The 26,721-nt window shown below is 52.1% G+C and overlaps 1 protein-coding gene across 4 annotated transcripts in view; it reads left to right on the forward strand.

The window, feature by feature from the left end:
- KAZN (kazrin, periplakin interacting protein) overlaps positions 1–26,721 on the forward strand; it is a 1,347,864-nt gene that overhangs the window by 1,275,074 nt on the left and 46,069 nt on the right. For 3 of the 4 annotated variants that reach the window (XM_070384944.1, XM_070384946.1, XM_070384945.1), the window contains 5 exons: positions 4,461–4,631; positions 12,754–12,943; positions 15,007–15,137; positions 18,054–18,104; positions 19,495–19,618. In XM_070384944.1, the coding sequence (XP_070241045.1) occupies positions 4,461–4,631; positions 12,754–12,943; positions 15,007–15,137; positions 18,054–18,104; positions 19,495–19,618 (667 nt within the window). Of the gene's footprint in view, positions 1–4,460; positions 4,632–12,753; positions 12,944–15,006; positions 15,138–18,053; positions 18,105–19,494; positions 22,012–26,721 lie in introns of those variants that run through there. The other variant, XM_070384947.1, reaches the window with a different exon arrangement.

Here is a 26,721-nt window from a genome sequence, read left to right on the forward strand (position 1 = left end):
AATAACCAGCATTTCTTCTATTAATATCTTTCAACTGGGGCATCAAATTCATTTTTATAATTGTGCTGATACTTGGGAATAAAAATTCCCATGGGGAGCCACCTTCCTCCAGCGTGGTGCCGTTTTTCTTAAGTCACAGATACTGGGGGCATCTCTTAAGTCCAGCAAGAAGAGAGGTGTGGTGTGAAGCTGAAGCCTTGTGGCTGCAGCAGCCCCAGGCAGGCATAGATGGTCACCACTGAGCATCAGTGGCACTTGCATGGAATAGCTTCATAAGATCCTACAGAGTCATTCGGAAAAACGGAATTTGGAAAACACTCAATTTTTTAAACTGCTATCTTATTTTATGGGGAGCTGTTGTTTAGTCACTAAGTCATGTCTGACTCTTTTGCGACCCAGTGGAATGTAGCCCACCAGGCTCCTCTGTCCATGGGACTTCCCAGGCAAGAATACTGGAGTGGGTTACTGTTTCCTCCTCCAGGGCATCTTCCTGACTCAGGGATTGAATCCAGGTCTCCTTCATTGACAGAGTCTTTACCATCTGAGCTACCAGGAAAGCCCAGCAACACTGACAATATTTAATCATTGTCGAATCCAACCCACTTTACAGATGGGAGGACTGGGGTGCCAAAGCGTCCAGTAACTGACCCAGGGCTGTATATTTAGGGCTAGTTTGGAGACGCTAAAACCACAAATTCTGGTTTTATTCCACCTCATCCAAGATCTTGCAACTTATTATTTTTTTTAATGGCTTGCATTTTATATGCAAGAAAAAATGTCCCAATGAACAGGATGAATGGAACCTCAGGTGCCCACCCCTCTTGATGCCCAGCCACTCAGCCTGCCATGGCTCACCCAGCTATCCCGGGGACCCTCCTGCAGGCCTCACCCAGAGCAGGTAACAGGAGCCCAGGTCTCTGAGCTGGGGGTGGGGGTTAGGAGGGGAGGGGATGGACAGGGAAGGTCAGCACAGCACAGGCTGCTTAGAAATGAGCGATTTGGGGCCCAACCAGAACGTTCACAGAATTGTAGTATCCCGGGAAGCTATGTCAGAGGCATGTTCCCTGTCACAGGTCCGTGGTTTGGAGTGGGACTGGGGAACTCTCCATAAACACAACTGAGGAACGTCTCAGCAAGCTGGGCAGTGGCTGGGCCCAGAGAGATCTTGGGTGGCGAAGTCAAAACAGACCACCTTGCCATTACCCCCCTGGCCAGGCCTGTCTCCCCCTGAAGCCCCCTCCTCAATGTGCCCCTACTTCTTTTGTCCGGTGAACTCCAGCTGCCGGGGCTCAGCTCCCAGCTGCCCAAAGGGACCTCAGCTGCCAGCTTGACATCTGAGGCCCCACACAATCAGGCTAAGTCCTAACTTCATAAATTCCAGCCATCCTGATCCCCATCAGGTTCCAGCCCCTTGGGCAGGTCTCCTTCAATTCCTTTCCTGCCTTTGTTGCTAACAAGGATTGAGAACCTCCACCACACTATTTGTGGGACTGCAGAGGTTATTTTACCTCTATGGCCTCAGTTTACTCATCTGTAATGGGGATAATCACAGTCCCTGCCTCACAGGTGGTTGTTTAAATATAATAATGCAGCTGAAACCCTCAGCACCATACTTGACATGTGTAGGGAACATTCCATGACAGTTGTTACTGAACCCTGCACTCCTGCCAGGGGTGTGGTCGTGGGTGTCAGAGTCTTTACTGAGGCAGAAAGCACCTACAGCCTCCGCCACCCCCCGACCTACCCCCCTGCCAAACCCCCCATAGCCTGAACCTCCAATCTGCTCACAATTAGTGGAGCTAGGGACAACAAAGAGACACAGAGACAAAGCCGATCCTGAGGGTTCTAGTGGACCTTCTTTTTAATTTGGGGATATATGGTAGGCAGTCTCTTGTACACCAACCAGTTCTCAGTGGTTCTGATCCACATACTTCATAGCATGGGATATTCCATGACTTGGCTTGCTGCTAGGTACTGAGGGTAGATGCTGGGACATGGTCCCCAGCTTCTGGAGAAAGAGCTGACTGGTCCATCATGTGACGCAGGGGGTCATACTTGTCAGCTGTTGCACTGACCCCACCTGAAGACAGCTTCAAAAAGGAAAGGAAAGGAGAAATAAGTAGTGGTGGAGCACCTCCCTGCATTGCAGAGCCTGCTTCCAGAACCTGATGGTACAGCTTGCCTGGGATTTTACAGTAGTGCCGTCTGTCACTTTGCATCTTTTTTAAAAAAACATTTATTTGGCTACATTGGGTCTTAGTTGAAGCACGCAGGTTTAGTTGCCCCGAGGCATGTGGGATATTAGTTCTCCGGCCAGGGACTGAACCCCTGCCCCCTGCATTACAAGATGGATTCGTAACCACTGGACCACCAGGGAAGTTCATGGTACTTTGCATCTTCATTGCCAGTTTCTTCTGACCGTCACTCGGAGATGTGATAGTGTCACTGGCTCACACATGAGGTGGTCGAGGTGTGGGGAAGTTAACATCACTTGCTCAGTGTGTCACAGCTTGCCACGGATGGAACGGAGACTCACACCTAGGCATCCTGCCCCAGGAGACAGTCCTAGAAGAGCTCGTCCCCCAACACACACCCCACCTGCTCTAGACTCCACTGAGAAGCCAGGGGCTGGGGACACAGACACTCGTGTCGTCCCCGCACCCAAGCTGGAAGAGCTGTCCTGTGATGGCCTTCAGAGTCAGTCTCAGCAACTGCCACAAACGCTTCCTTTTACTCAGCAGTGTTTCTTGGCTGCTGCCCTGGGACCCTGACATCTGCTGATGAGCTAGAGCAGGCAGAAGGGCTTTTCAGTGTAAGCTCCATGGGCACAGAGACTTTTGTCTGATTTGTGCCTGCTGGTGGCAGGCATGAATATTGGTTGAATGACAGTGTCAGGTACCGGTATAAGAAACAGGGTGGGAAGGGCTGGGGCCGCTCTCTTAGATGGATGGTCAGGAAAGGCCTCCTGAAGGAGACATTTGAGGAGCATCCCGAATGAATGAGTGAGCACCTGCTGTGTGCCCTGCTAAGTCGCTTCAGTCATGTCCAACTCTTTGGGACCCCATGGACTGTAGCCTGCCAGGCTCCTCTGTCCATGAGATGCTCCAGTCAAGAATACTGGAGTGGGTGGCCATGCCGTCCTCCAAGGGATCTTCCTGACCCAGGGATCGAACCCATATCTCTTAAGTCTCCTGCATTGGCTGGCAGGTTCTTTACCACTAGCCGCCACCTGGGAAGCCCTGCTATGTGCCCGGTGCCCTGCTAAACTCTGAACTTGGATTATCTCATCCGGTCCTCATGGTAATACCCTCAAGGATAGGTGCCATGATCCCATGTAATAGATGAGGAAACTGAGGCACAGTAGTCATTGCAACTTGTTCTTTCAGAGCCAGAATTCGACCCAGACTGTCTCTCTCCCTGGACCCTAAGCCACAGGTCCAGCTCTGTGACAGCCACAGAGGAAGGGCCAGATGTCTCCCTCAGCCTCTTGGTCTCTGACCATCTGGAAGTCAGGCCTTTGGCTGCAGGGCTGTTAGACAAGGCAGGATGCTACTCCCAGCTCGGATCCAGGCTGCACAGAGACCTTGAGTTTGGCTTCCAATTTAGTGGGTGAAAAGACTGGCTGGTTGGGTAGGCAGGGCCCCCTGCTGGGCCCCTTTCTCTAGAGGGGAAAGATGCCCAGGATCATGAAATTTGGCTCTTGCCAAGAGGTCAGGTCCTCTGATCCAGCCAGCTATTCCTTGTCTGCTGGATTTCCTGGACGAGCACAGCTGGAGCCCATGGCCCTCCCCTCAGCATCATGGAGAAAACAGCCCATGCAGATGGATCAGTGGGGAGCAGGGCCCAGGGTGAAGGGCAGAAGACTGCCCTGCAGTCAGACACCCCAGCTAGCTGGGGATCCAACCTGTCCCGTCATCAGCTGTGACCTTGTAGGATGGTGACAGGGCCCCATGGCAGCCAAGGTGGCCGGGCTGTAGATGTCTCCTCTGTCAGTTTTCCCGTGACATACACATTACCAAACAATAGAACAGAGGACCAAGCCCAAACCCACTGTTGACCCTTTATCAGACTCCGTTTGACTATTTCCTTCACATGGAGTCATTTAATCTTTATAACAGTTTTTTGATAGAGTAGTGTTGATTCCCTGCCCCCATTTCAAATACGGACAAACAAAGACTTGAGTTAAAAGAACTTATGCATGACATTCGTTTGCTCATTTATCCACTAAAAAATAATGGCTGAGCATCTACTAATGGTTCGTCTCTGTTCCAGTCTCCCAGCTAGTGTGTGGCAGAGACTGGCTTGAACCCAGGGCTTTCTTCCTCCAGGCCCGGAGCATGGGGGACCCCCGCCCCCACCCCCGCACGTTCTACTAGTCCAGGGGTCAAGGGCCTCTGGGCATCTCCTGGCCAAAGGTTGGCCCCACCCATGCCCCTGGTAATGCTGGCCTCTCCCCGCAGGAAAGCGAGGATGCCGTGAAAGCTCTGGCTAAGGAGAAGGACCTGCTGGAGCGCGAGAAGTGGGAGCTGCGGCGCCAAGCCAAGGAGGCCACGGACCACGCCACAGCACTGCGCTCCCAGCTGGACCTCAAGGACAACCGGATGAAGGAGCTGGAGGCGGAGCTGGCCATGGTGAGACCCCGCCCCTTCGCCCACACAGGCTGGGTGGGGCACCTGCCGGAAGTGATGTCACGTTCTGGGAGCAGGAGGTGCTGGGAGACAAGGCTTGCTGGTGGGTTCACGTGGGAGTCTGGAGGGGCGGGACTAAGGCAGGGGGCGGGACCTGGGATGCTCTCTCTGCTTTTTTTCCTTGTCAACCACACAGCCTTCCTTCCATCTGCCTGCCTGGGGCCAGACATGTGGGAATGCTGAGAGACAATCCACTAACACTTGGGAGGAAAAACACCAAAAAATTAATAATGGTTATCTCTGGGTAGTAAGATCAGAAGTGGCTTCTATTTCCTTTTTTTTTTCCTCCCTATTTTTCTACCCTATTTTCTTATTGCTTGGATCCTCAAGGGAAAAAAATGTTATTTTTTTTTCCTAACCTAAAACAATCCTTCAGAATACTTCCAAACACTATGTTTTCCTCGGAGAGGTGCAGCCTGCCTGTGGAGATAGAGTCTAGGTGGTGTTTTCCAGCCTGGTCGGGCAATAGAACCAAGGTCCAGAGCCCTGGAGTTCTGTTCTACCTTCTCCTGTGTGACCTTGGGCTGCTCACTGAACTTCTCTGAGCTTCCGTGACCTTTACCTGGCCCTGGGGGGGGGGGTGAGGATCTTTATTCCACCCTCCCTTCTCACCAGGTGTTTGAGCAAGTCCTGGGGCCTCGTGGTTTAAAGCCCTTGAAACTACCAGAGGCTTAATGCAGTGGTGGATGGGAGGAGAGTGTGGAGGGGAATTCCTGGGACAGGACCTGGGGAAGTCCCACCTGGCTCTTAGCCAGAACTCAGTGTTCTCCTGGAGAGCACTGATGCCAGCTAACAGTGGTTGCTGCCATGGGCTCTGGGTTCAAATACAGCCTCCATTGCTTTCTAGCGGTGTGACCTTGGGCAGAACCCTTCACCCTTCTGGCTCTCAGCTCCCTCAGGTGTCAGTAGGGATACCTGCATATAGTCCATGGTTTTCCCAGTGGCTCAGACAGTAAACAATCTGCCTGAAATGCAGGAGACCTGGGTTCAATCCCTGGGTCAGGAAGATTCCCTGGAAAAAGAAATGACAACCCACTCCAATATTCTTGCCTGGAGAATTCCATGGACAGAGGAGCCTGCATATACTCTATAGGGCTCTGGTGAGGGTTTCGATGAAATACTGCAAGAGAAGCACTTAGCCACTCCTGTCCATGGTCAGTGATGATATGAAAACAGGAAGATTTTAAATAGTCGCTTCTTTCAGGACCAGGGGTCACCCAGGATAGGTCAGGATCCATGGGCCACTTCTTGGGACCAATCCCACCCTCTGCGTCCTGAGTCTCCATGTCCAATGCTGACCCCTAGTGGTGAGAGCTGCCCAGGCTAGCGGAAGTTCCAGCTGCCAGGTCTCTGGGATCTTCCCACCGGTGGGGTCAGTGGTGCTGGCGGCCCTGCTGCCACATGCAGACCAGACAAAAACCTTTCAAGTTGTAGATCTAGGAAGGGGGCTCAGCGTGAGACAAGACTGCTATTCTGCCACGTCTTCCTGGTGTCCTGTGGATGGACAGATGGGTCCATATCGCCATGGACCACTAGCTGCAGGCATCCTGGGGAACTCTGGTGTCTTTCAGGATTAGGAGCCAGCTCACCTCTACTTCCACTCTTACCATGCCCAGATGACTCAGCCTGCTTTGATTCTAAGAACCTAAGGCCAGTGGCACTTAGGCTCTTGCCTCCTCCCTCTGGCCAGCATCACACCTCTCTGCTAAATATGAATAGAGAGGTGAATATTTGCAGATCAAGGTGGTGGGTTTGCTGTCACATCAACACAGCCCATGACAATCCCCGTGTTGTTGGTGTGTCCGCTTCCCTGGAGGTCCCCTCTGTTGCAGAATTTCACAGCCTAGAGGCCTCCAAGACTGCCGACTCCGGTCAGTGTTGTCTGGCTTCCCTCACTGCACTGCTGGCCAGGTCGAGAGCAGATGGAAGGCACTTTCCCTGCATGTGCGCCCCAAGTCCTTGCGTTGTAAGCAACAGAAAGCAGCTCTGGCTAGTTCGAGCATACAGGGTGCACTGGAAGGAAGTCAAGAGCTCACAGGTGCAATGGGAAAGTAGAGGGTCAGCTTGGAAATGGGCCAAAGCCAAGGCAGCTGCAGCCGGTGGGGAACCCAGGATTCCATCTGGAATGGTCTGCTCAGTGACCCCTGCCAGGAGGATGAACCTGTACCCTTTGTCCTCTGAATTTCACTTCAGTTTTTAAAAGTCCGATCCAGTACAGGATAGCCACATGGCCCATCTGGGGTCACCTGCTTATTCCTGCTCTAGGAGTTCTGGCTATGGCACCAGTGATGGATAATTTCATTAAGTGACCTGCCCACAACACTGAAGGCCTGAGGCAGCTGCCAGGTGAGGGGCGAGCAGGCCCTGTCCCAAATCAGGCATCGTCCCTCCCCTACCCAGCCTCCGCTGGGTCTCTCCACACACCCTATGCAGCTGAAAAGGGCCGCTTCACTTGAGTAAGAAAGAGTCAGAGATACAGCTTCCCAAGAAATGAACACCTCTCTTGGTGTTTGGTGACAGCACCTGAGGCTCCCACCCTTGGGGAGGGGACATCTCCTGATAACAACTCTTGGCCAAACTCGGCATTCCCACCCAAGGAGCAGTTTCCCCTCTGTAGACACACTGGCTCCATGGGACCACCCTGTGGTGGTGGTTTTGTTAATTTAAAAACTGTTCAGCATGCTATTTTATTGCAATACTAGTCACATACCATAAAATTCATCCTTTTATGATGTACAATTTAGTGGTTTTTAGTATGTTCACAAAGTTGTACAACCATTACCACTATCTAATTCCAGAACACTCAGTCACTCCAGTGAGCTGTATATTCTTACTGTGCCCATTTCACAGATGTGGAAACAGGTCTGGCATGCAGGATGCTCACCCAGAGCTGACCAGAGAATTGAGAGGCAGAGCTGGGAGTCCGGCAGTCCTCGCGCTCCGTGATGGGAGGCCTCTGAAAGGACGCCCAGGTGCTGGCCTGGAGGAGACACCCCCTCTTATCATCGAGCAGGCCGGAGACGGGGCTGCCAGCCCAGCAGTCACAGGCTTCCCCCCACCCGTCCCAGCTGCAAGGCCGTTCCCCCGGAGCCTGGTTCCTGGTGGCCTAGACTTGTTTTGTATCAACACTGCTTCTCCAAAACAGGAAACAGTTCTTAAGTTTACTATGTACACTGTAATCAAGGCTTCTCACCCCCCACACTGTTGACATTTGGGGTCAGAGAAGTCTCTGGTGGGGCCATCCCATGCACTGTTGGGTGTGCAACAATACCCATCCCCGGCCTCCACCTACTAGACACCAGTAGCACCTGCCAACTACGCGAAAGTCTCCAGGCATTTCCCAGAGTTCCCTGGATGGGGAGAGGATTCACCCTGGTGAGAACCACTCCTCTGTAGAGCAGGATGTTTCTCGAGAATGGAGTGTGGGATTCCCTCGTCTCAGCATCTGTTTGCACCCTGGTTGTTCACTTCTAACACGGTCCCAGTTTGGGTCCTGCATTTTCTGGCTGTGTGACCTTTGACAAGTGACTTAACTTTCCGAGCCTGTGTCCATGTGTATAAGACCTTCCTCCTAGGGTGATTGTGAGGTGCGGTGATGAGGGATGAAGGTAGGCTCACCATCCACCATCAGTGAACGTTAGCTGTTCTTACTGATGTTGGAGACCATCCTGTCCTCAGGCCACCCCGAGATGAAGAGTTGTGGATTCTCATGTCCTGTCTACTAGCCGGTCATTGTGTGACCTTGAATGGCCTGGGCCTCAGTTCCCTCACATGTGAAAAATGGGGATAAGGGTGGTTTTGGTTCCTTTTTAACAGCTGTGCTCGGGGTTGGCGCCACCCCTGCCTTCCCTCTAAGGAAATCAGCCTGGCCACACAGCAAACCTCCCAGCCCTGGACCACGGCCATCCTGGCCCAGCAGACCAGCCCTTGCCCACAGCCAGCTCCGAGCACTAGGCCTGAGCTCAGACCCCCCAGCCACACATGTGAGGGTCAGAGCCTGCCCAAGCCTGACGTTGTCCCCCATAGGGCCTCTCTCCACCCTGTGGGTTGGTTGGAGAAGGTGTGGACCCAGTATTGCCTTATCAGCTCATTCTGGTGCCTCCACGCTGGACCCACTGCCACCACATCCTGAGATCTGGGACAGGGTCGCAGTGAGTAAGCCCAGGAAGACGGTCGTCAAGTCCGCTTGTAGCCAACATGATGACTCTTTAGTGCAAAAGCAGCTTTTATGCAGCTGGAATCCATCCGAGCATGACCTTCTCATGTTTGGTTCAAGTGTTCCTGCCCTGAAATCCTCCCAGGCTTTGGCGGGAGAGATATCCCTCACCCGGGGATCAAATCCACGCCTCTTATGTCTCCTGAATTGGCATGCGTGCATGCTAAGTCGCTTAAGTCGTGTCCGACTCTGTGCAACCCTCTGGACTGTGGCCTGCCAGGCCCCTCTGTCCATGGAGTTCTCCAAGCAAGAATACTGGAGTAGGTTGGCATGCCCTCCTCCAGGGATCTTCCCTACCCAGGGATCAAATCCTCGTCTCTTACGTCTCCTGCATTGGCAGGTGGGTTCTTTACCACCGGTGCCACCTGGGAAGCCCCTCAACAAGCACAGATCCCTTGATAAGCCAGTGAGCCTCACTCACAGCATCCCTCACAGTCAGGCCAACTCTCTGACTGGAAACACAGCCTGGCCTTCAGGCAGGAACCTGAGGGAGAGGAGGGCAGGGCTCCACACTCCTCTTCCCTTCTGCTTCCTGGATTATCCAATCTCACAGAGGCATAAATAATCCTAACAGCCTGCTACTGTTGGACAGCAAACCAGACAGTATCCTGGGCCTTCCTGTGAATTATTCCATGTCTGACTTCTACTTGTGAAGTAGAAACTGTTTCATAATAACAGTCACTGACATTTATTGAGCCTTTTTTTTTAAACCATAGGCCAAGTGCTCTCCATAGCAACCATGTTTCCTCATCAGACAGACAAGGGTGTGAAGGCGCAGGCGAGGGGCCTCTCCCAGGATCCCGCAGCTAGGAAGTGGCAGAGCTGGGCTCAGATCCAGGCTGTCGGATCCCAGAGCCCAGGCTCCAAGGTGCTATACTAGGCTGCCTTGTCGCACAACTCCAGGGGGTGCACTCACAGACAATGATCCCTCTCAGTTCCCCATCTTACTGTGAAGACCCTGAGGCTCAGGGTGGTGGAGTACCTTGCTCCAGATCACACAGCAAGTCAAATAATAGAAATGGAGTTTGTACCATGTTCTGTCTGACTTTTGTCACATGAGGGTGTTTGAGCCAATTCACTGGTTCCCAGGAGCTCAAAACTGTGGGTTCAGGGTGCCCAGCAGGGCGTGTAGGCTCAGAGAGAAGAGCGAGCTCCTAGTGTTGAACTGCATTCAATGGAGGAGATTAGAAATGTGCAGATTGCCACCAAAAAAAAAGAAATGATCCAGTGCAGCAGCGAGAGAGAGAGAGTGAGTGTGTGTGTACATGCAAGTATTTTAAGTTAGACTTTGTGCCTCATCTGCACTTCACATCTCTGTTTTGCTCAGTCTTGGAAATTTAAACTCATGAGTGGACAGTTTGTCACAGGTTCCGGTGCTCAGAACTCACAGACACACCCGCCCCGTCCTGCAGGACTAAAGGTAGGCTCCTCCACATTGTCAGGCCGTAATAATGCCAAGTGGCCTGCTGAGTTATTCACAGAAGGTGCTGCTCTCAGGCCTAGACAGAGGTGAGGCTCCACCTGGGAGAAGGAAGCCAGGTGGGGACAGGAGAGTGGTCCTGCCCAGGCCTCTTTCTACGCTGCCTCAAGGGGCTGCTTATTTCAGGGGATGACTTGGACTTGCCTGTGCTTTCCATGTGCGTGGCTGGGGGTGTTTGCAAGAGGGCAGAGCTGAGAGTTAGCGCTGATGGCAGACTGAACGGGCGCTCGCTTCCCCCCAGCGTCCACCCGTCTGGCAGCCAAGATGGATTGGGCAGAAGGAAGCCAGGGAGTGGGGCAGCCAACTACACAGAGCAGAGCCAGGATGGAGGGCTGGGAGGCCAGGCGCACAGACACCTGGAGGGGAGAGCAGATGTGGTCCCCAGTGAGGCGCGCTGGTCCAGGAAACGAGTCCATGATGCTGGTGGGCCTGCTGCAGGCACGTGGCAGCTCCAAGACACAGCCGGCCTGGCTCCTTCCTTCAGTAAAAGGATTGCTCCATTGTTCCTGTAGTAAGTGAACAGCACAGATTCCCTGGGCTGTCTGCCTGGACGTGGCAGAGACTTGCTTCCACTCCCTCTGCAGTTTTCCTGAGTGCTTCGCTCGTTGTGCCCAGCCCCAAGCCAGGTGCTGGGGATCCCGTGGTGACCAGCCAAACCCTACTCTCTGCCTCATGGATTCAGAGGCTGCCTCACTTGTGCTGGTTATTTCCTTGCCCCAGAGGAGAGTGGGTACCATAGACAACCATGGGGCTCCCAGGCTTGGGGCCCAACTTTGACATCGTACCTGCTGTGCACTCCTGGAGAAGTTACTTAACCTCTAATTTCTCCTCCAGCAAGCACAGCTAATCCTGCACTCCCTGCTTGAGACCCAGGGCTGTTACACTTGAGCACATGACAGTTTTCTAAACCAGGTAGAGATTATTACCTGGCTGGTGGATGAGGAGCTGACTCCTTCAACTCAGCCTCTCTTTGCCAAGGGGGTTTATATTCCCTGGGGGCTGGCAGTGGAAGGGGAGTGATTTCATAGACTCCTGGAGTATCCAAGCTACAGAGAGCCCTAAAGATTGGTCCAAGCTTTTCATTACACAGATAGGGAAACTGAGGCTCAGAGAAGGCAGTGATTTATCTAAAATAACACAGCTGGTCAATGTGATGAGGCTGTATCAGGCTTTAGGCTAAGGACTTCATTTCTCAGCTGGACTCTCTTTCTCTGCCTGGAGGAGCCCAGGGTCTTGGGGTATGGAAAGTTCTGGAGCTAGGAGAAAGATGAGATGAAGTCTTTCCATTTCATCTGTGTTCATATTAGGGGCAAAGCCAGCACTCACGGTGGCTCTGCCATTTGTTCTCAGTTACAGCCCATGGGCCCCTCCCCTGGCATGAGCCTGGGGAGTAAGTGGGGAAGCAGAAGTTGAATATGATGGAAAGTACACATTAATACTTTTCTAATATGTACCCTTTTCTCCCCTGAATAATTTGGGACAACTTCTAATAAGACCCCCTATACCCTGGTGGGGAGCTGACCCAAAGCTAGCCCAAAGGTCCATAACTTCAGTCAGGAGACAGAGAAAGGAAGAGCTGTCTGACTGTTCATCTGCCCAAACTCAGCCCCACACCTGTGTCCCGGGCTTCCTTGTTTCTCACGTGTTCTCATGGAATCCTGGGAGCCAGGCTGAGGGTCTGCCCTGTTCCCAGCCTGTGTTGCATAGAACCTTGTGAAGGAGCCATCACAGGTTGAATTTGAGAGGAGGTAAGGGGATAACAGGATGAGATGGCTGGATGGCATCACCAACTCGATGGACGTGAGTCTGAGTGAACTCCGGGAGTTGGTGATGGACAGGGAGGCCTGGCGTGCTGCAATTCGTGGGGTCGCAAAGAGTCGGACATGACTGAGCGACTGAACTGAACTGAAGGGGATAAAGGGTCAGGAAGGAGGGCATGGTAACCCACTCCAGTATTCTTGCTTGGAGAATCCCATGGACAGAGGAGTCTGGTGGGCTACAGTCCATGGGGTCGCAAAGAGTCGGACATGACTGAAGCAACTTAGCACAAAGGAAAAGAGGCAAAACACCACTTTCTTACCATCTCATTCAAATCCCAGCTGGTCCTTAGAGAAACCAAGAGAATGGGTGCTAAGTGTGTCCTCCATCCCCCTTTGTGGTCTGACTGTGTGTCAGCAGGAACTAAGGGATAACTAACCCCAGAGCACACCCTAGGTGATGTGCTGATTGGCAGGTGGTGCAGAGCTGGACATGCCCTGGTGTGTCAGATGCCTGGCTTTCTCAGGATGGTGGGTGATGGCCCAGCAGTAGGTGGAGAGGAGTCCCCTTGATCACATGGTCTTCTTCCTGTTCCCCGGCTCTCTCTCCAGGCCAAGCAGTCCTTAGCCACACTGACCAAGGACGTCCCCAAGCGGCATTCACTCGCCATGCCCGGCGAGACGGTGCTTAATGGCAACCAGGAGTGGGTGGTGCAGGCAGACCTCCCGCTGACTGCAGCCATCCGACAGAGCCAGCAGACTCTCTACCATTCACATCCCCCCCACCCTGCGGACCGGCAAGGTGAGTCCAGCCCAACCTAGCCCAACCATGGCTGTGGAGGCATCTCAGGAGGCGAGCATCCTCTTTACACACTGTCTCTGCTTTTGGGGGTGTGTGGGGCAAAGGCCATGGCTCAGGGTAACTGAAAAATCAGAGTGATGGACCTCAAGTGTAGCTGGCTACCAAGGTTCAGATAATATCTGGGTCTGACTCGCTCCATCTCTCAGCTCTGCCTGCCTACATTTGGCCTCATCTTTAGACTACCTCTTGCCACAAAGCAGAAAACAGTTTCCAGCAGTTTCTGGCTTTTAGGGCCCCTGCGGCTCTAAACTCTTAAGAGAAATCTTTCTCAGTGTGTATAGTAAATCCCAAAGAAGGACTCTGATAGGCCAGCCAGGGTGACATGCCTATATCCAAACCAATCACTGTGTCTAGGGAGTGGTTACACTGATTGGCCATCCAGGTCATATGCCCACCCCTGGACCAATCACAGTGTCAGGCCGTGGACACCCTGATCCTCCCGTCTGGATCACATGGGCATCCTTTGGCGGAGGAGATAGTGAGACTCCCTTGATTGACAGCTCCAGGTAATCACTGGATGTGTGGGGAGGTTAGAAATAAATGTTAGGGGTGTTTGCTCCAGGCACTGGTGGGGAGAAGGGCTCAGCCTCTAGTCAACATCTAGACCCACCAGCTACAGTACAAACGCCGAACCCCTCTGCACATCTGCAGCACACTTGTCCCTCCTGTGAGTGGCATTTATGTGACAGGTGCAGATTGGAGACAGGCAGCTGGCTTCTGGAGCCTGTGGTTCCTGCTGTCACCTAGCTAGGAACCCAAGCTTCTGACTCCAAAGGCACCCACGCCACCCTACCCCACCCACTCCTCCATAGGGCCCCTGGCAGCAAGGATCGCCTCTCAGTAGCACAGCCCTCACTGCAGGCGCCGCCTGCACACCATAGGCCCTCAGTCTTGTCCAGCAGTAAGTGCTTCCTCCCTCCAGGGCCAGCGCCTACAGCCAGGAGAGCGATCTGCTGGAGGGACTCTGGTGGGCTTATAGGCATTCAGCTGCTATTAACTGAGCACCTACTACATGCCAGGTACCATGAGTTCTCGGGTTGGACATGGATAAGAAACCCAGAATGCCAGCCCTCATCAAGCTGGCATTGTAGGTGTAAAGACAGAAAACACATGTAACTAAATTGACAAAGTATGATTACAGATCTTAGTTCAGGGAGAGAAATCAACAGAAAGCAGGTGCTTTGATGGGAAAAAAAAGACAGTAGGGAGAGCTGATAATTGGGTAGGGAGAGGTTTCTCTCAGGTCAGTCTGAGACTTGAAGGATGAGAATGTGCCCTATGGGCAGCAGGACTGGGGAAGGCTGAGGCAAGAGGGAAAGAGTGCATGTTGGGCACCATCCGAAAGCTGGTGTGACATGAGCTGAGGCTGGGTGGAGGTGGGCAGGGCTGAATCCCTTCGCTTGCGGGAGGACTGCATTTCTACCCCCAGGTAAAGTGAGACCAGTTGCCTGGCTCTCACTGCAGTGAGGAGTGGAGGCCATCTGGGAGACTGCCATGGTCTTCTAGGCAAGAGACAGTGGTGACCTGGGCTAGGGTAGTGGTGGTGGGGCTAGAGAGAAGTGGCCAGATTTACAGCTGTGTTTGGAGGTGCTGCTGCTGATTGGCTGGGGTGATGGAATGAGAGGGAAAGAGGAGCCAGTGGTGGCTTCAAGGCTTCTTGCTTGGGAAGCTGGTACTGACCAGCTGTTAGGATTGCACCAGGTCTAGGTAACATCTAGGCAGTGGGAGCATTGTGAAAAACAATCACCAAGGTGCCTGCAAACTTTGCTCTTCTCTTCATCCTGGTTAGGAGGGGGCCTATTGGATCCAGGGACTGGAGATTCTTGCCAGCAGCAGCTCTCTGGTGATGTGTGGGACTGTGGAATAGAGGGGTGGAGAGCGGGGCAAGTCTCTTCTATATGTCTCAGTGCTCCCATCTGTATAATGGGTGGAACAACCTGCAAGGCAGTGAAGCCACGGATATCCTCTCCCTCCCCCACTCACCAACTGTCCCTGCTTTCCAGCAGTCAGGGTGAGCCCGTGCCACTCCCGGCAGCCCTCTGTCATCTCCGACGCATCTGCCGCCGAAGGCGACCGGTCGTCCACGCCAAGCGACATCAACTCCCCCCGACACCGGACACACTCCCTCTGCAACGTAAGGCCAGCAGCCGCAGGGCCCGGGCCGTGGGCCCCCCTGGAAACCTCAGAGGTGGGGGTGGAGGGGTGAAGACCTACCCGCTGTTTCCTCTCGTCCACCCAGGGAGCATTCTGGCGGAGGCATTTCCTGTTCTGTTCTTTCCTTTTGCAAGAAGAGATGGATGTGGGGAGAGAAAGAAATGAGGCCTGTTGGCTCCTTGTGTCCGGGAGGGCGAGGAAAATCCAGAGGAAGGCGGGCCTGGGTCGGCCACAGGGGCTGAGCAGCCTGGGCTTACCTGTGGTGGGCTGTGTCTGGGACCATGGGCGTCTCCTCCCAGACTACCTTCCGAGCTCGGGATCTCACCACCACCACCACTCCTATTTCCCTGTAGAACCAGCTCTTGGTCCTTCATCCAGGAATCAGCCAGACTTTTTTTTTTAATCTCCGGGAGTTTTTGCATGTTTTGCTTCTGGAGAGGCATCCAGTGAATTTGTTCTAAGTCTGTTTGCTTTGCTTGCTCGATCACATGCTTTTTGATTGTATACTGAGTCCCAGCTACCAAGAGGTGCAGGTCAGTAGCCACCTAACTCTTGATGACTGGTGGGGAGACAGGCTTCCCAGGAATGGGGGTGGTGAACAAAGGCAGGTGGGTCAAGCGTCTGAGGACAGGAAGCCTCCACATCGAGGCTCGAACATGAAACACTGGGATCAGGGTACGGGGACCACTTTTCCTATTTGTTCCATCATGTGGTTGATAATCCCTGGGGCTCCCCTGCCATCTCCTAAAGACACAGCAGAGTCAGGTCTTCAAATGCATGGACAAGCTTTCTCAAAGACTCAGTTTATGTTGTTCTATTAACCAGTGAGATGGATAATAAAAAAGAAATGAGGTGGATATAGTGGGAGAGGAAGACAGAATAACTATTGCTTGCCGGTGGGGTGATTATCTACCTGGAAAACCTCAAGAGAATAACCTGAAGTCATTACACTAATAATGAGAAGTATATATCAGTACTGGTACAATATCAATTGATAAAAATCAGTAACTTTTCTATATTAGTAATCATAATGGAAGCAATTTTTTTTTTCCAAATCTATAGTAACAATAAAAAGCACTTAATAGCTAAGACTAAACTTGAAATGAGTTGCCTCAGCCTGGTGGTGTGGGTGACAGAGACTGCTGGCCGGGGCCTCTTGAAGCCACGTGAGGATGGGGAGGGGGCCTGAATCCCACTCAGGACTGGGATTCTGTTTTCACCTGGGCTTGAAGGAAGCAATCTGTTCTTCTCTTGTTCCCAGGAGAGAATTCTGGTGATAAAGGCTGTCCTTGCAGAGCCAAGGCAAGGAAGGTTTGGCCAGTAGAGGGGCCTCTGACATTACTGTCTTTCTGAGGAGTCAGTGCTGAGGTATACCTACAGCCAGCACTGCCGTGCATTCTTAGTGTGGGCCAGATACCCTGTAGTATCTGAGCACACCTCAAATAAGACCACCTTCCCAAGGGCCATATTTTGCCTTCCCAATGGGGCTTTGACAGTCAAAATGCCACTGGGAAATCCACCCTGCAGAAAGTGTTCTTTAAAGGCCTCTGAATTGCATTTGGCTCAGATCTAGCCTTTTGCACAACTTGGCCTTGGCACATAACCTGCTGCTACAGAGAGCAGGTCTGGCATGTTTATTCCTAAGCTCACTACACAGGGCCCTGCTGCTAGGTGGTGGGTGCTGTGATAAGCCAGTCTGTATGTGGGTATTCCAGTGGGCTCTAGCCTCATTCTCTCACCCATACATTTGGCAAAGATGGCCCTACACAGAACCAACCTACCTTAGCTGCCTGGCAGATAGATAGATTCTGTTTGCAAACCTTGAGATGGGACTAAAGACTAAACTACTGTTTGTTCCATCCCTGCCCTCCCTCAACCACCTTCATCCCCCATCTCAACATATGTGCATACAGGTAAGCCAGGAAGAACCTGAAAATAGCTCCAGGTGTAGCTCTGTTCTCAGGCATCTGACCTGATACCTGCAAGAACAGCCTGGCCTGGAATAAGCAACCCCCATCCTTTCATGCTCTGGTCACTTACTTAGAGCAGAGGTGGGAACTCAGCACAGAGAGGCTGGAGAAGATGGACATTCACTCACGTGACACATGGTTTGTTTCTTGCCTTTTACTAGCAATTCTGGAAATGAGCACCAGAAGTCACCCTAGTAATGACTTTTGTGATCCCAGTGATCTGTGCCCCTACCCCAGGCAGGGCAGATTGATTCTGGGATATGATGAGGGCTTTTGCATACTCAGAGGAAGGAGCACTAGACCAAGAAAAAAACAGATGGTCTTGAATTTGAGTTGTAGCTCTGGTTTTAATTAGCTTTATAATGTTGGACTGTCTGGAACCTCTCTGTGTATCTGTAAATCAGGCTAATGAGCCTTGTCTGCCCCTCCACACAATAAGACATTTATTGTGTTATTCGTGGGGGAAATATTAATAAGAGGCTGCATAGTCTTACAAGTCTTCCTGTCCCAAAATTCTTTATTTTTGTGCTTTTCTGTAAAGTTATACTTCTTTAGGAAAAGCACCAAGTGTAACCAACTTCCAGTTTTAACTCAGTGGGTCAATTAGGAGAGGAACTTGAAAGCCTTTGAGTGACAGATATGTTGGTCAGAGGGTAATAGGGGTCAAGAAGCCAGAACAGGCAGATCCCCTCAGGGCCCTCTGGCCAGGATCCCTGGTCCAGGCAGCATCTCCATGAACCCGAGGTGCCATGACTGAGCCGTTGGCAAGTGTCTACTTTCGGGGTGGAGGGCGGATTCCCCAGAGGCAGGGCAGTCCCTCAGGGATGACTTCCTTCCACGGAAAAGCCCATGCTCCACGGGCCACCTCTGTTCTCATATGTTGTGTGTCTCCGCTGTTTCATCTTCCTCCTCTCCTTTGGCTACAGGGCGACAGTCCCGGCCCAGTTCAGAAGAACCTGCACAACCCCATTGTACAGGTAGGTGTGCCTTGCCTGGCCACTCAGGCCCTCCCTGCACCCTTTCTTGACCGTGACTTCACTTGTTCCCCTGGGCCCTCAGCATCCCCACATCCATACGTGGGCACCCAGGGCAGAGAGAAGTTAAGCCACAACCTCAGTCACGTGGGTTGGTGCAAGAGCTGGGCTCAGTGCCTGGGTTTGCCCTGTTACGTCCTCTTCCAGACCTGTGGACCTACTAAGAGCATCCCACATCCTCCATGCAGCCCTGTTGAGCCTTGGGCTCTTTGGACCTCTTGCTCCAGGAAACTTTTTAAAATTCACTTTTAACATTTCAGTACACTATCTTAAGAGTGAGAAAGGGGCTGTAGGGAGGAAAACATGGATATGAGGCTCAGAGGAGTTCTCCAAGGTCAACTCTCTCATCCTGGGGTTCCCACATGCTGGTCTTCTGGACTGCTTGTCTGCACCAGGGTCTGCCAGTGAAGATTTTCCTATTGCAGATTCCTAGGCCCTTCACCCTAGAGATTCTAATCTGCCAGGCTGGGGTGTGGGGAAGGTGACTGGAATTAAGGTAATTCTGATGTGGTTTGAGGAACCATTACTCTAACCTCCACCTTTTTGACCAATAGCACTGTCCTGCATCTTTGTATAAAATACCCGACTGTTTGCAAAGCTGCAAGCCCATAGTTATCCTGAGAGAAAGATCTCCTCCTTCTAATCATTATTTTTGTCATTATTAACAATCCCAGCATCACAAGATGAGAAAACTGGGCTCAGAGAAGGTGGGGGCTCTCCAGGTTTCCCCGGGTAGTGACATAATCAAGATCAGAACCCAACCCTGGCCTCCCGGCTCTACCGAGGCCAGTATTGCTTCTTGTCAGTACAAGTATAGTACTTGCCAGACCCGGGAACCTTAAGGTCCAGGGTCTTTGCTCTTGGCTGACATGAAGCTTAGGTTTTCTCCTCCCTAGTTGTCCATGTTCTCCTGACGGCCCCTTTTCCAAAGGGCTCATCTCATGGGCCCTGTGGCCAGCCGTGGCAGCATGCGTGGGTGTGCTTCTGCAAGCCCTCTACAAGCACAGGAAGGCTGTGAACAACACACTGAATTTAAATAACAGTACAAACCCCAACAGCAGCTATCACGAATGCTTATTAGGTGCCAGGCGCTGTTCTAAGCGTTTTTTTATCTTCACTTTAGTGACATCCTCATGACAGTTTTGGATGGGTCCTAGTGTTGTCCCCAAGAGGTTCTGTAACAGGCCCAAGTCCGCTCAGCGAGTGAGGGGCAGACCCTAGCATCTTTACCCACGGATGCCCCCCCACCCCCACCCCTCCCTGTCTTCCGCCCCAGCTCAGCTTTTCTTTGTTCTTCTCCCCGCCTCATCCATCACCTGGCCGGACTCCGCAGTCACTAGAGGATCTTGAAGACCAAAAACGGAAAAAGAAGAAAGAGAAAATGGGATTCGGCTCCATCTCGCGTGTCTTCGCCAGAGGGAAGCAGCGGAAGTCCCTCGACCCCGGCCTCTTTGATGGTACCGCCCCTGATTATTACATAGAGGAGGACGCGGACTGGTGATACCCGCCTCCCTTCGCCTGCTGCCCGGCGGGCGTGTCTGTGCGTGTGGACGTGCGTGCGAGTCGGGGGTGGGGGGGGTGCGGCTGGGCGTGCGTGGCAGTGCGTGTGTGCGCGATCTCTCGCGCACGTGGGCGCGGGTGTGGCCGAGCCTGCTCGCGCGGGCCCCTCCCCTGCGTCGTCACCTCTGTAATTGATGTACATACTACAACCGTGTGTGAACATGTCAACTCTCTGTTGTCCTCGGAGCGATACAGTTGTGTTGTTAATCTGGGTTTGTTTTTGTTTTTTTTTTTTTCAATGTGTTTTTTTTTCTTCTTCTTTTTGTTCGGTTCGTTGGGGGATTTTTTTGGTCCCTTTCCCTCCCTGCCTCCTTTTTATGAAACTTGAAAACTTGAAGGACTGCTGTGTATTTGTAAATAACAAAACTATTGTGCCCTCTGTGCTTGTAAATGTCCCTCGTCCAAACTGCTACTTCTGGAGCCCGTCTCCCTGAGGATGTGGTCTGTTTTTGATGTTCCCCCCCTTACCCCACTCTGCCTACCCCTTCCAGTGTGAACGCGTGGGACCAGACCCTGTTCTCGGGCACACCCAAGTCACTTTAACCCCAAAAGGCCATCATCATCAGGGTAAGGTCCACTCTCCACAGAGACTTGCAAGCCTGGCCAAGGGGCCCTGTCCTGGCTCGGCTTGTCAGAGGCCAAACGGGCTCTTTTTAATGGCCTGCCGGTTTTTAAATTGCGTTGCCGTTTCTTTCTTTACGGGGAAAAGAAAATTGTTCCGTTTAATTTATTTGCACAAATGCAGAAGACTTATTCTAGCTAAATTATTACATAAATATCGGAATGTATATTTTTCCACGGGGGCGGGCGGGAGGCGGGTTCTCTGTTGACTTGTGTGTTCTGTGATCATGCTGCTGCCAAGCTGCGCAAGGTAGAGTTTAGGGTGGCCAGAACCAGGGACCATTGAATTTCCAAGCTCGCTTTTTTCTGTTCGTTCTTCTTCTCTCTCCCTCATTGTCCCGCCCCTGCATGGAAAGTACGCTCCGCCTTTCTCACACCTAGAGCTCTCTCCAGGCCTTTCTATACATATTTATTTATCTGAAAGAGCACTGACCTCAGTGAGCAGAGCGCCTGATGTCGTGGTCCCCTTCTCTTGGGTCTGTCTTTTGAGAGAGGCTGAATACAGGGCAAGACAGCCGACCGCATGACCACAGGGTAGGACCCCAGGGACACTCGGCCCAAGTGGGTTCCCCAAGGGTCCTGGAGCAGCCCCCATTCCTCCCTGCAGCTGTGTCTCTCTCATCCTTGGTTGATTCTGCACATTGGCCAGGCAGGTGCCATGGGGGAGGCACCCATCTCGAGGGGGAGGGCTGTTGGAGACACAGCGCCCAGCACCTCTGCCCTCCCTCTTCTGGTTGGCTCCTCCACCCACACCTCACGGAGTCTCTTGGGATTCCTCAGACCCTGTCATCCAACTGTCACAGCAGCTTGAGCCCACTCAGCCCAGGAGAGAAGGGCTGGCAGAAACGCCTGCCTCTCTGGGGAGCAGTGTTGATCCCTGTGAGGCTTCACCAGCAAGGAACTGTGAGCATCGTAACGCCAGGTGAAGGAGAACATGTGAGCTTCTAAGCCAGGGTCTCCCATGGCCTAAAACTAGCCTGTCCTTTTCTTCTGACCTGTGAATTCCCGCTCTGAACCACCTTAACTACTAACAGCTCAGTTCACACACCCTCTAAACAACAGTAGTTGCGCTTTCTGCTAACCGTAACGTTTGCAAATCTTACCAAGAAACAGAGATTTTTAAATGCTGAAGCATCTCTTATCAGAAGGGATAGGATATTTTTTCCAAAGTCTCTAAAACAGAAAAGCCCCAGTCAGCTGCTCCCTTTCCTTCTGACCTGATGGGGTTGGAAAAGGTACCTAAAGTAGGCAGGGTACCTACTAAGGATCTTTCTGGGCTCTGTTGGCTGAGCCATTTCACCGAGCCTGGTGGCGAGGGAGAGCAGCTGGAGCGAGAGAGATTTTAGGAAATGCTTTTCTCCCCCCATGAATTTTTTTTTTTCTTTTAGTTGATTTTTATTGTTTTGCCCTTTACTTACAAGAAAATAAGGTTGCAACCCCTCCTGGTAATAATGATTTAGTAGTTCCTTTTCATTTCAGTTTTTGTAAATTAGGAGATAATTCTAAGAGTTACTAAGGATGATTTATTTAAGAGAACTACGTCAAATAGCGAATGAGTTATGGGTAACATTAGATGAAAATAACCTTTCCCGTGGGAAAGGTTTCTTGAAGGCATGGATGCAAATATAAAATATAAACAAAAAAATCTAAATAAAGCTTATTTTAAAATATGATCGAATTCTATGTTATTTGATTGCTTCTATCTTACTCCGGGTGGGAGGCAAAGCCCGGCATGACCTGCCCCTTGGAATTTCAGGGCTGGGTCCTGTGGGGGTGATGGGAGGGGCCGAGGAAAGCTGGCTGGATTCTGGGCCCATGGAGGGGCTGAGGCTGGGGTGGCCTCCCAGAAACATCTCATCTTTGCCACCCTGACTGTAATTTGGAGGAGCCATCAGCATCCAGGGCTGCCTGTGGTCCTAAAGCACCACCTCCAAGCCTGGCGCCCTGACCCTGCATTCTCCAGCCCAGTGGCCCCAGTCAGCTTTCATCTGCTTCCTTCTCCCCCCAGCGCTCCTTCAAAAGACCCAAAGCGGGGCCCTGTGAGTTTGGGGCACATTACTTCCTGAAGACCTCAGTGGGCCTCTGCATTGTCCTGACTTCCTGCCTTCCCTGGGGACCGAGAGGAGCTTGAGAGAGAAATTAAAGGAGCCACAGGGCTTCCCTAATGAAGCCAGAGTGGGCTGGTCTTTTCTGAGCCCCATGAGACCGCCCCCAGATGCAAAACCTAGTCCTCCCGCAATGAAAACCCCGCAGTATAGCCTGAGAAGAGGCCACCTGGATACCCCAATCCACAATCGCAGCTGTGCCTTCAGCCTCTGCCTCCCAACTTAAATCCTCTCCAGCAATAAGACTGGAAGACGCCTTTTTAACCCCCCTTGCGTTTCTACTAGAAGAAAGCTCAAAGTACCATAAATGTATAGACCATGCCGAGAAGTTACAGAGTGCAGGACTGCCAGGAACTGAGGGGCGTGTGCCCCAGTAGCTGTCAACCTGGCCACACATTAGAATCCCCTGCAGAGCTTTCAAAACAAAAAATGACCAATGCCAGGTGCTATATTGCTGAATCAGTGTGGTAAAATCTCCGATACAGCCAGGGTTGAGAACCACTGGGCTTATCTGAGGAGCGTGAATGGCCCGAACACACGTGCCACAGCTCCTCTCTCCCTGGTCTCAAAACAGACATCACAGAACAATTAAAGAGCCCTTCTCACCCAGCCCCAAATGACCTCTCATGTCTTCACTTTACAAAGCCTCCAACAGCCACTGCCAATCAATCAGCATTGGCATTCAAAGAGAAAGCCAATTTGCCTCCCCAAAACTAACCCAACCCCCTACACTGAACAGATGAGGGAAAACTTGGCCCAGAAAGGAGTGATTTGGCTAAGATCCTTGCCATCGGTGTTGCAATACCAGGGCCTTCTCAAGGGCCAGGTCACACCTGATTCAAATCCACAGAGCTCTACTCAAAAGCCACACTCCCCTCCTTTGTTAATCAGACCTTGCCCCAAAAGGTCCAACTTAAGCATCACGATATTAGTCAGAAGTTGGAGTAGGGCTGTCCCATCTGCAGGATCTGTGGACAGCCGCACAGGTTTGCACTGCATTACCACGTGGATGGTATGCAGTATGCAGCCGGCATGGCTGTCCTCGGTGGCCCTGCCGTGTGCTCTCCCACCCATGCTGGCAGGCTCCAACAGGCGCAACCTAATAGTAGTGATAACAGTAATAACATCTAACATTTGTTGGGCACTTACCATGGGCCAAGTTCCATGCTCTGCACTTGACATGTATTAACTCAGTTAACCCTCCAAAGGCTCCATTGGCAATGGGAAAATAGGCAAAGTACATCATCTGGGATCAAGGAGCCAGGAAACAGAACTGGGCTTCCAACCTAGCAAGGCTGTAGTGCCCCGAACGACTCCTCCGAGTGGGCGGTGAGGGGCTGGGACCAAGCTCGGTGGGTGCCTCCAGTCCCTCTGCTGGATCTGGTTTGAACTTGACTCCACCCCTACTTTTACCCACCAGTAGCCTCTGGCACAGCCTAGCACTTTCCTGGCTTTTGTGACGGAGTCTATTTCTGTTAGTCTTTTTCTGCCAGGCCCAGAAAACGCACTTGCAGAGAGGGACTGGAGGAGAGGGCAGGGCAGAAACGCACTGTGGTTCAGCACAAGCTCTCCATCAGGCAGGGCATGGCCTCCATCTGCCCTGCTATGAAACCCCTCTCTGTACCAGAGCTGCCACTTCCTGGTGGGGACAAGGCGGTGGGGCAGAGGGGAGGTCCCCTCCTGGCTACAGGAAGGCCCGGGCATCCCAGGAGCCTCTCCCGACACCTGTGCGCAAGGTTATTGGGCAGCTGCTATGTGCATCACTCAACCTGGGCTCCTGGGGAATCCAGGTGTAGTGGGGCTGCAGGTGAAAACCATTGGGCCTGTGACTATATGAGTTTAAAAGTATCAACGGGCCCTCTCACCAAAAACCTGCATTTCCTCCCAAACACCCTACCCCCTCGCTCATCTGCTCTGAACAAACGACTCAAGCTTTTTCAACTCAAACCCCATCGGGGGGGGGGCGGGGGGCAGAACCTGCCATGCCCCCTGACTTCCCACCTATGCCCAAGGAAAAAGAACCTGGTGCTAATGAAGAATCAAGTGGGAATATATATGATTAACTTTATAAGAGGACGCTGATGTGCTCAGTCATGGCCGACTTTTTGCAACCCCTGGACTGTAGCCCACCAGGCTCCTCTGTCCATGGAATTTTCCAGGCAAGAATACTGGAGTGGGTTTCCACTTCCTGCTCCTATTATAAGAGAACAGGTTCATAATTTTATAATATAAAAGAATGCCCTATAAGCTTAAAAATAACTTAGGGGTTTGATCTTGACCCAATGTTAGAAGTTGTTGAAATATCGAAGTCATAGCACACCACCAGGGAAGTGTCACTGTATAGAGAGACTGAGGGGATGTATCCTGATACCAGCTGGTGGATGGAGAACCCACATCTGAGCCACAACTGTGTGGTGCCTTAAAGCCCAGTTACCAAAAAATATGCAGATATGAACACCTGCACTCTACCTCCCCAACAAACTGAATCCACAAGAAAATTATCCCAAGATTAATCTCTAAGAAGCAAGAATAGCAGCAACTGAAAACCTTGGCCTTTCCTTCTTGAAAATGGCAGGACTTCTAGTCCCTAGCATGTCCTAAGGGGGAGCCTTTGACATTGTCAGAGCATCAGCCATGCTTCTGAATCAGAGTCCCTGGGAAACGCTGGCTGACTGCTTGTTTGCATTTCTGAGTTTCCGGCTTTGGAAATCTTTGACTGTTTTCTTAATGGGTTAGCAGGCACTAGCAGTTAATTCGGAGAAGGCAATGGCACCCCACTGCAGCACTCTTGCCTGGAAACTCCCATGGACGGAGGAGCCTGGTGGGCTGCAGTCCATGGGGTTGCTAAGAGTCAGACACGACTGAGCGACTTCACTTTCATTTTTCACTTTCATGCATTGGAGAAGGAAATGGCAACCCACTCCAGTGTTCTTGCCTGGAGAATCCCAGGGACTGGGGAGCCTGGTGGGCTGCCATCTATGGGGTCGCACAGAGTCGGACACGACTGAAGCGAATTAGCAGCAGCAGCAGTTAATTGCACCTAAACAAGAGAATCTAAGATTGCATGTCTTGCTCCATCTGGAGGACCTTTGCAGGCCACCGGTGGGGCTGGGCCAGGCCAAGTCAGGCCTGGGTAATCAATTGCTCTAGCTCTGGACTAGCATCTGATTTCAAGCTATTTAATTAACTTGTGAGCCTCAGTGTTCTCACCTGTGAAGTTGGTGTAACAACACTTTCCTTGTGGGCTCAGAAATGCCAGCTGATTGTGTTTTGGAGCCTGGAAAGCACTGGCCTCATGGCCTGTGTTCCCCAGGATTTGAATAGATTTAAGTTCAACCAGAGATAGGAAGGGCTTCCCTGATAGCTTAGATGGTAAAGAATCTGCCTGCAATGCAGGAGACTTGGGTTCCATCCCTGGGTCAGGAAGATCCCCTGCAAAAGAGTTGGACACGAGTTAGTGACTAAACAACAGCAGGCAGACTCGCTCCTGACGGTTTAGCCACGGAAGCCCCTGTGGCTCATGTGGGATCTCCAAGAGCCTGAAGAAGTGATGTGAGGGACCTCTCTAGTGGTCTAGTAGTTAAGACCTCGAATTTCCAATGCAGGAGGCGTAGGCTCAATCCCTGGTTGGGGACCTAAGATCCCATATGCCACAGGGCACAGCCAAAAAAAAAAATAGTGAGGTGAGGTGAGCTGGGCACAGGGCCAGGTGAGTCAGAACCTTTCTCTGAGCATCTCTTTTGCTCGGAAAGAAGCTGAGTCAGTGAGCAGCATCTGCAGAGGCAGAGAGACCCCCACAGAGTAGCTGAGAAATTCCAGGCTCAGGTGTTCGTCTTGCTGCTGGCCCAGGTGTAGACAGAGGAGCCAAGTCTAATGCCACAGGGCCACGGCGCGGGAAGAGAAGTGCACACACCACCCTGGCAAACACCTGGCCCAGCTGCCGTGCCCCCGACCAGCTCTGAGCTGCCTAATTGCTTTCCCTGGGACAGGCCAGCGGGGCTGAAGTCACATCCAAACGGACCCCACGCCTGCCCAGGAGCACCAGCTTCCTTCCTTGTTAGGAGGCAGATGTTTCTGGGGGTGGCATGGAGCCTGTGATAAGGAGGACCCGGGCCAGGGAGGGGAGAAGGCTGACTCTGTCAGCTGTCACCACGGGGACCAGCGCTGTGGTGACAGAAGAGGAAGCTCTCTGCAAGGCAGGGGAATCTGAGGGCTGTCTGCAAACCGAGGGCCAGAGAGCGCATCTTGGGATGGTGAATCATTCACAGGGCCCC

The sequence above is a fragment of the Bos mutus genome, chromosome 16, assembly GCF_027580195.1.
Source record: "Bos mutus isolate GX-2022 chromosome 16, NWIPB_WYAK_1.1, whole genome shotgun sequence".
Classification (NCBI taxonomy): domain Eukaryota; kingdom Metazoa; phylum Chordata; class Mammalia; order Artiodactyla; family Bovidae; genus Bos; species Bos mutus.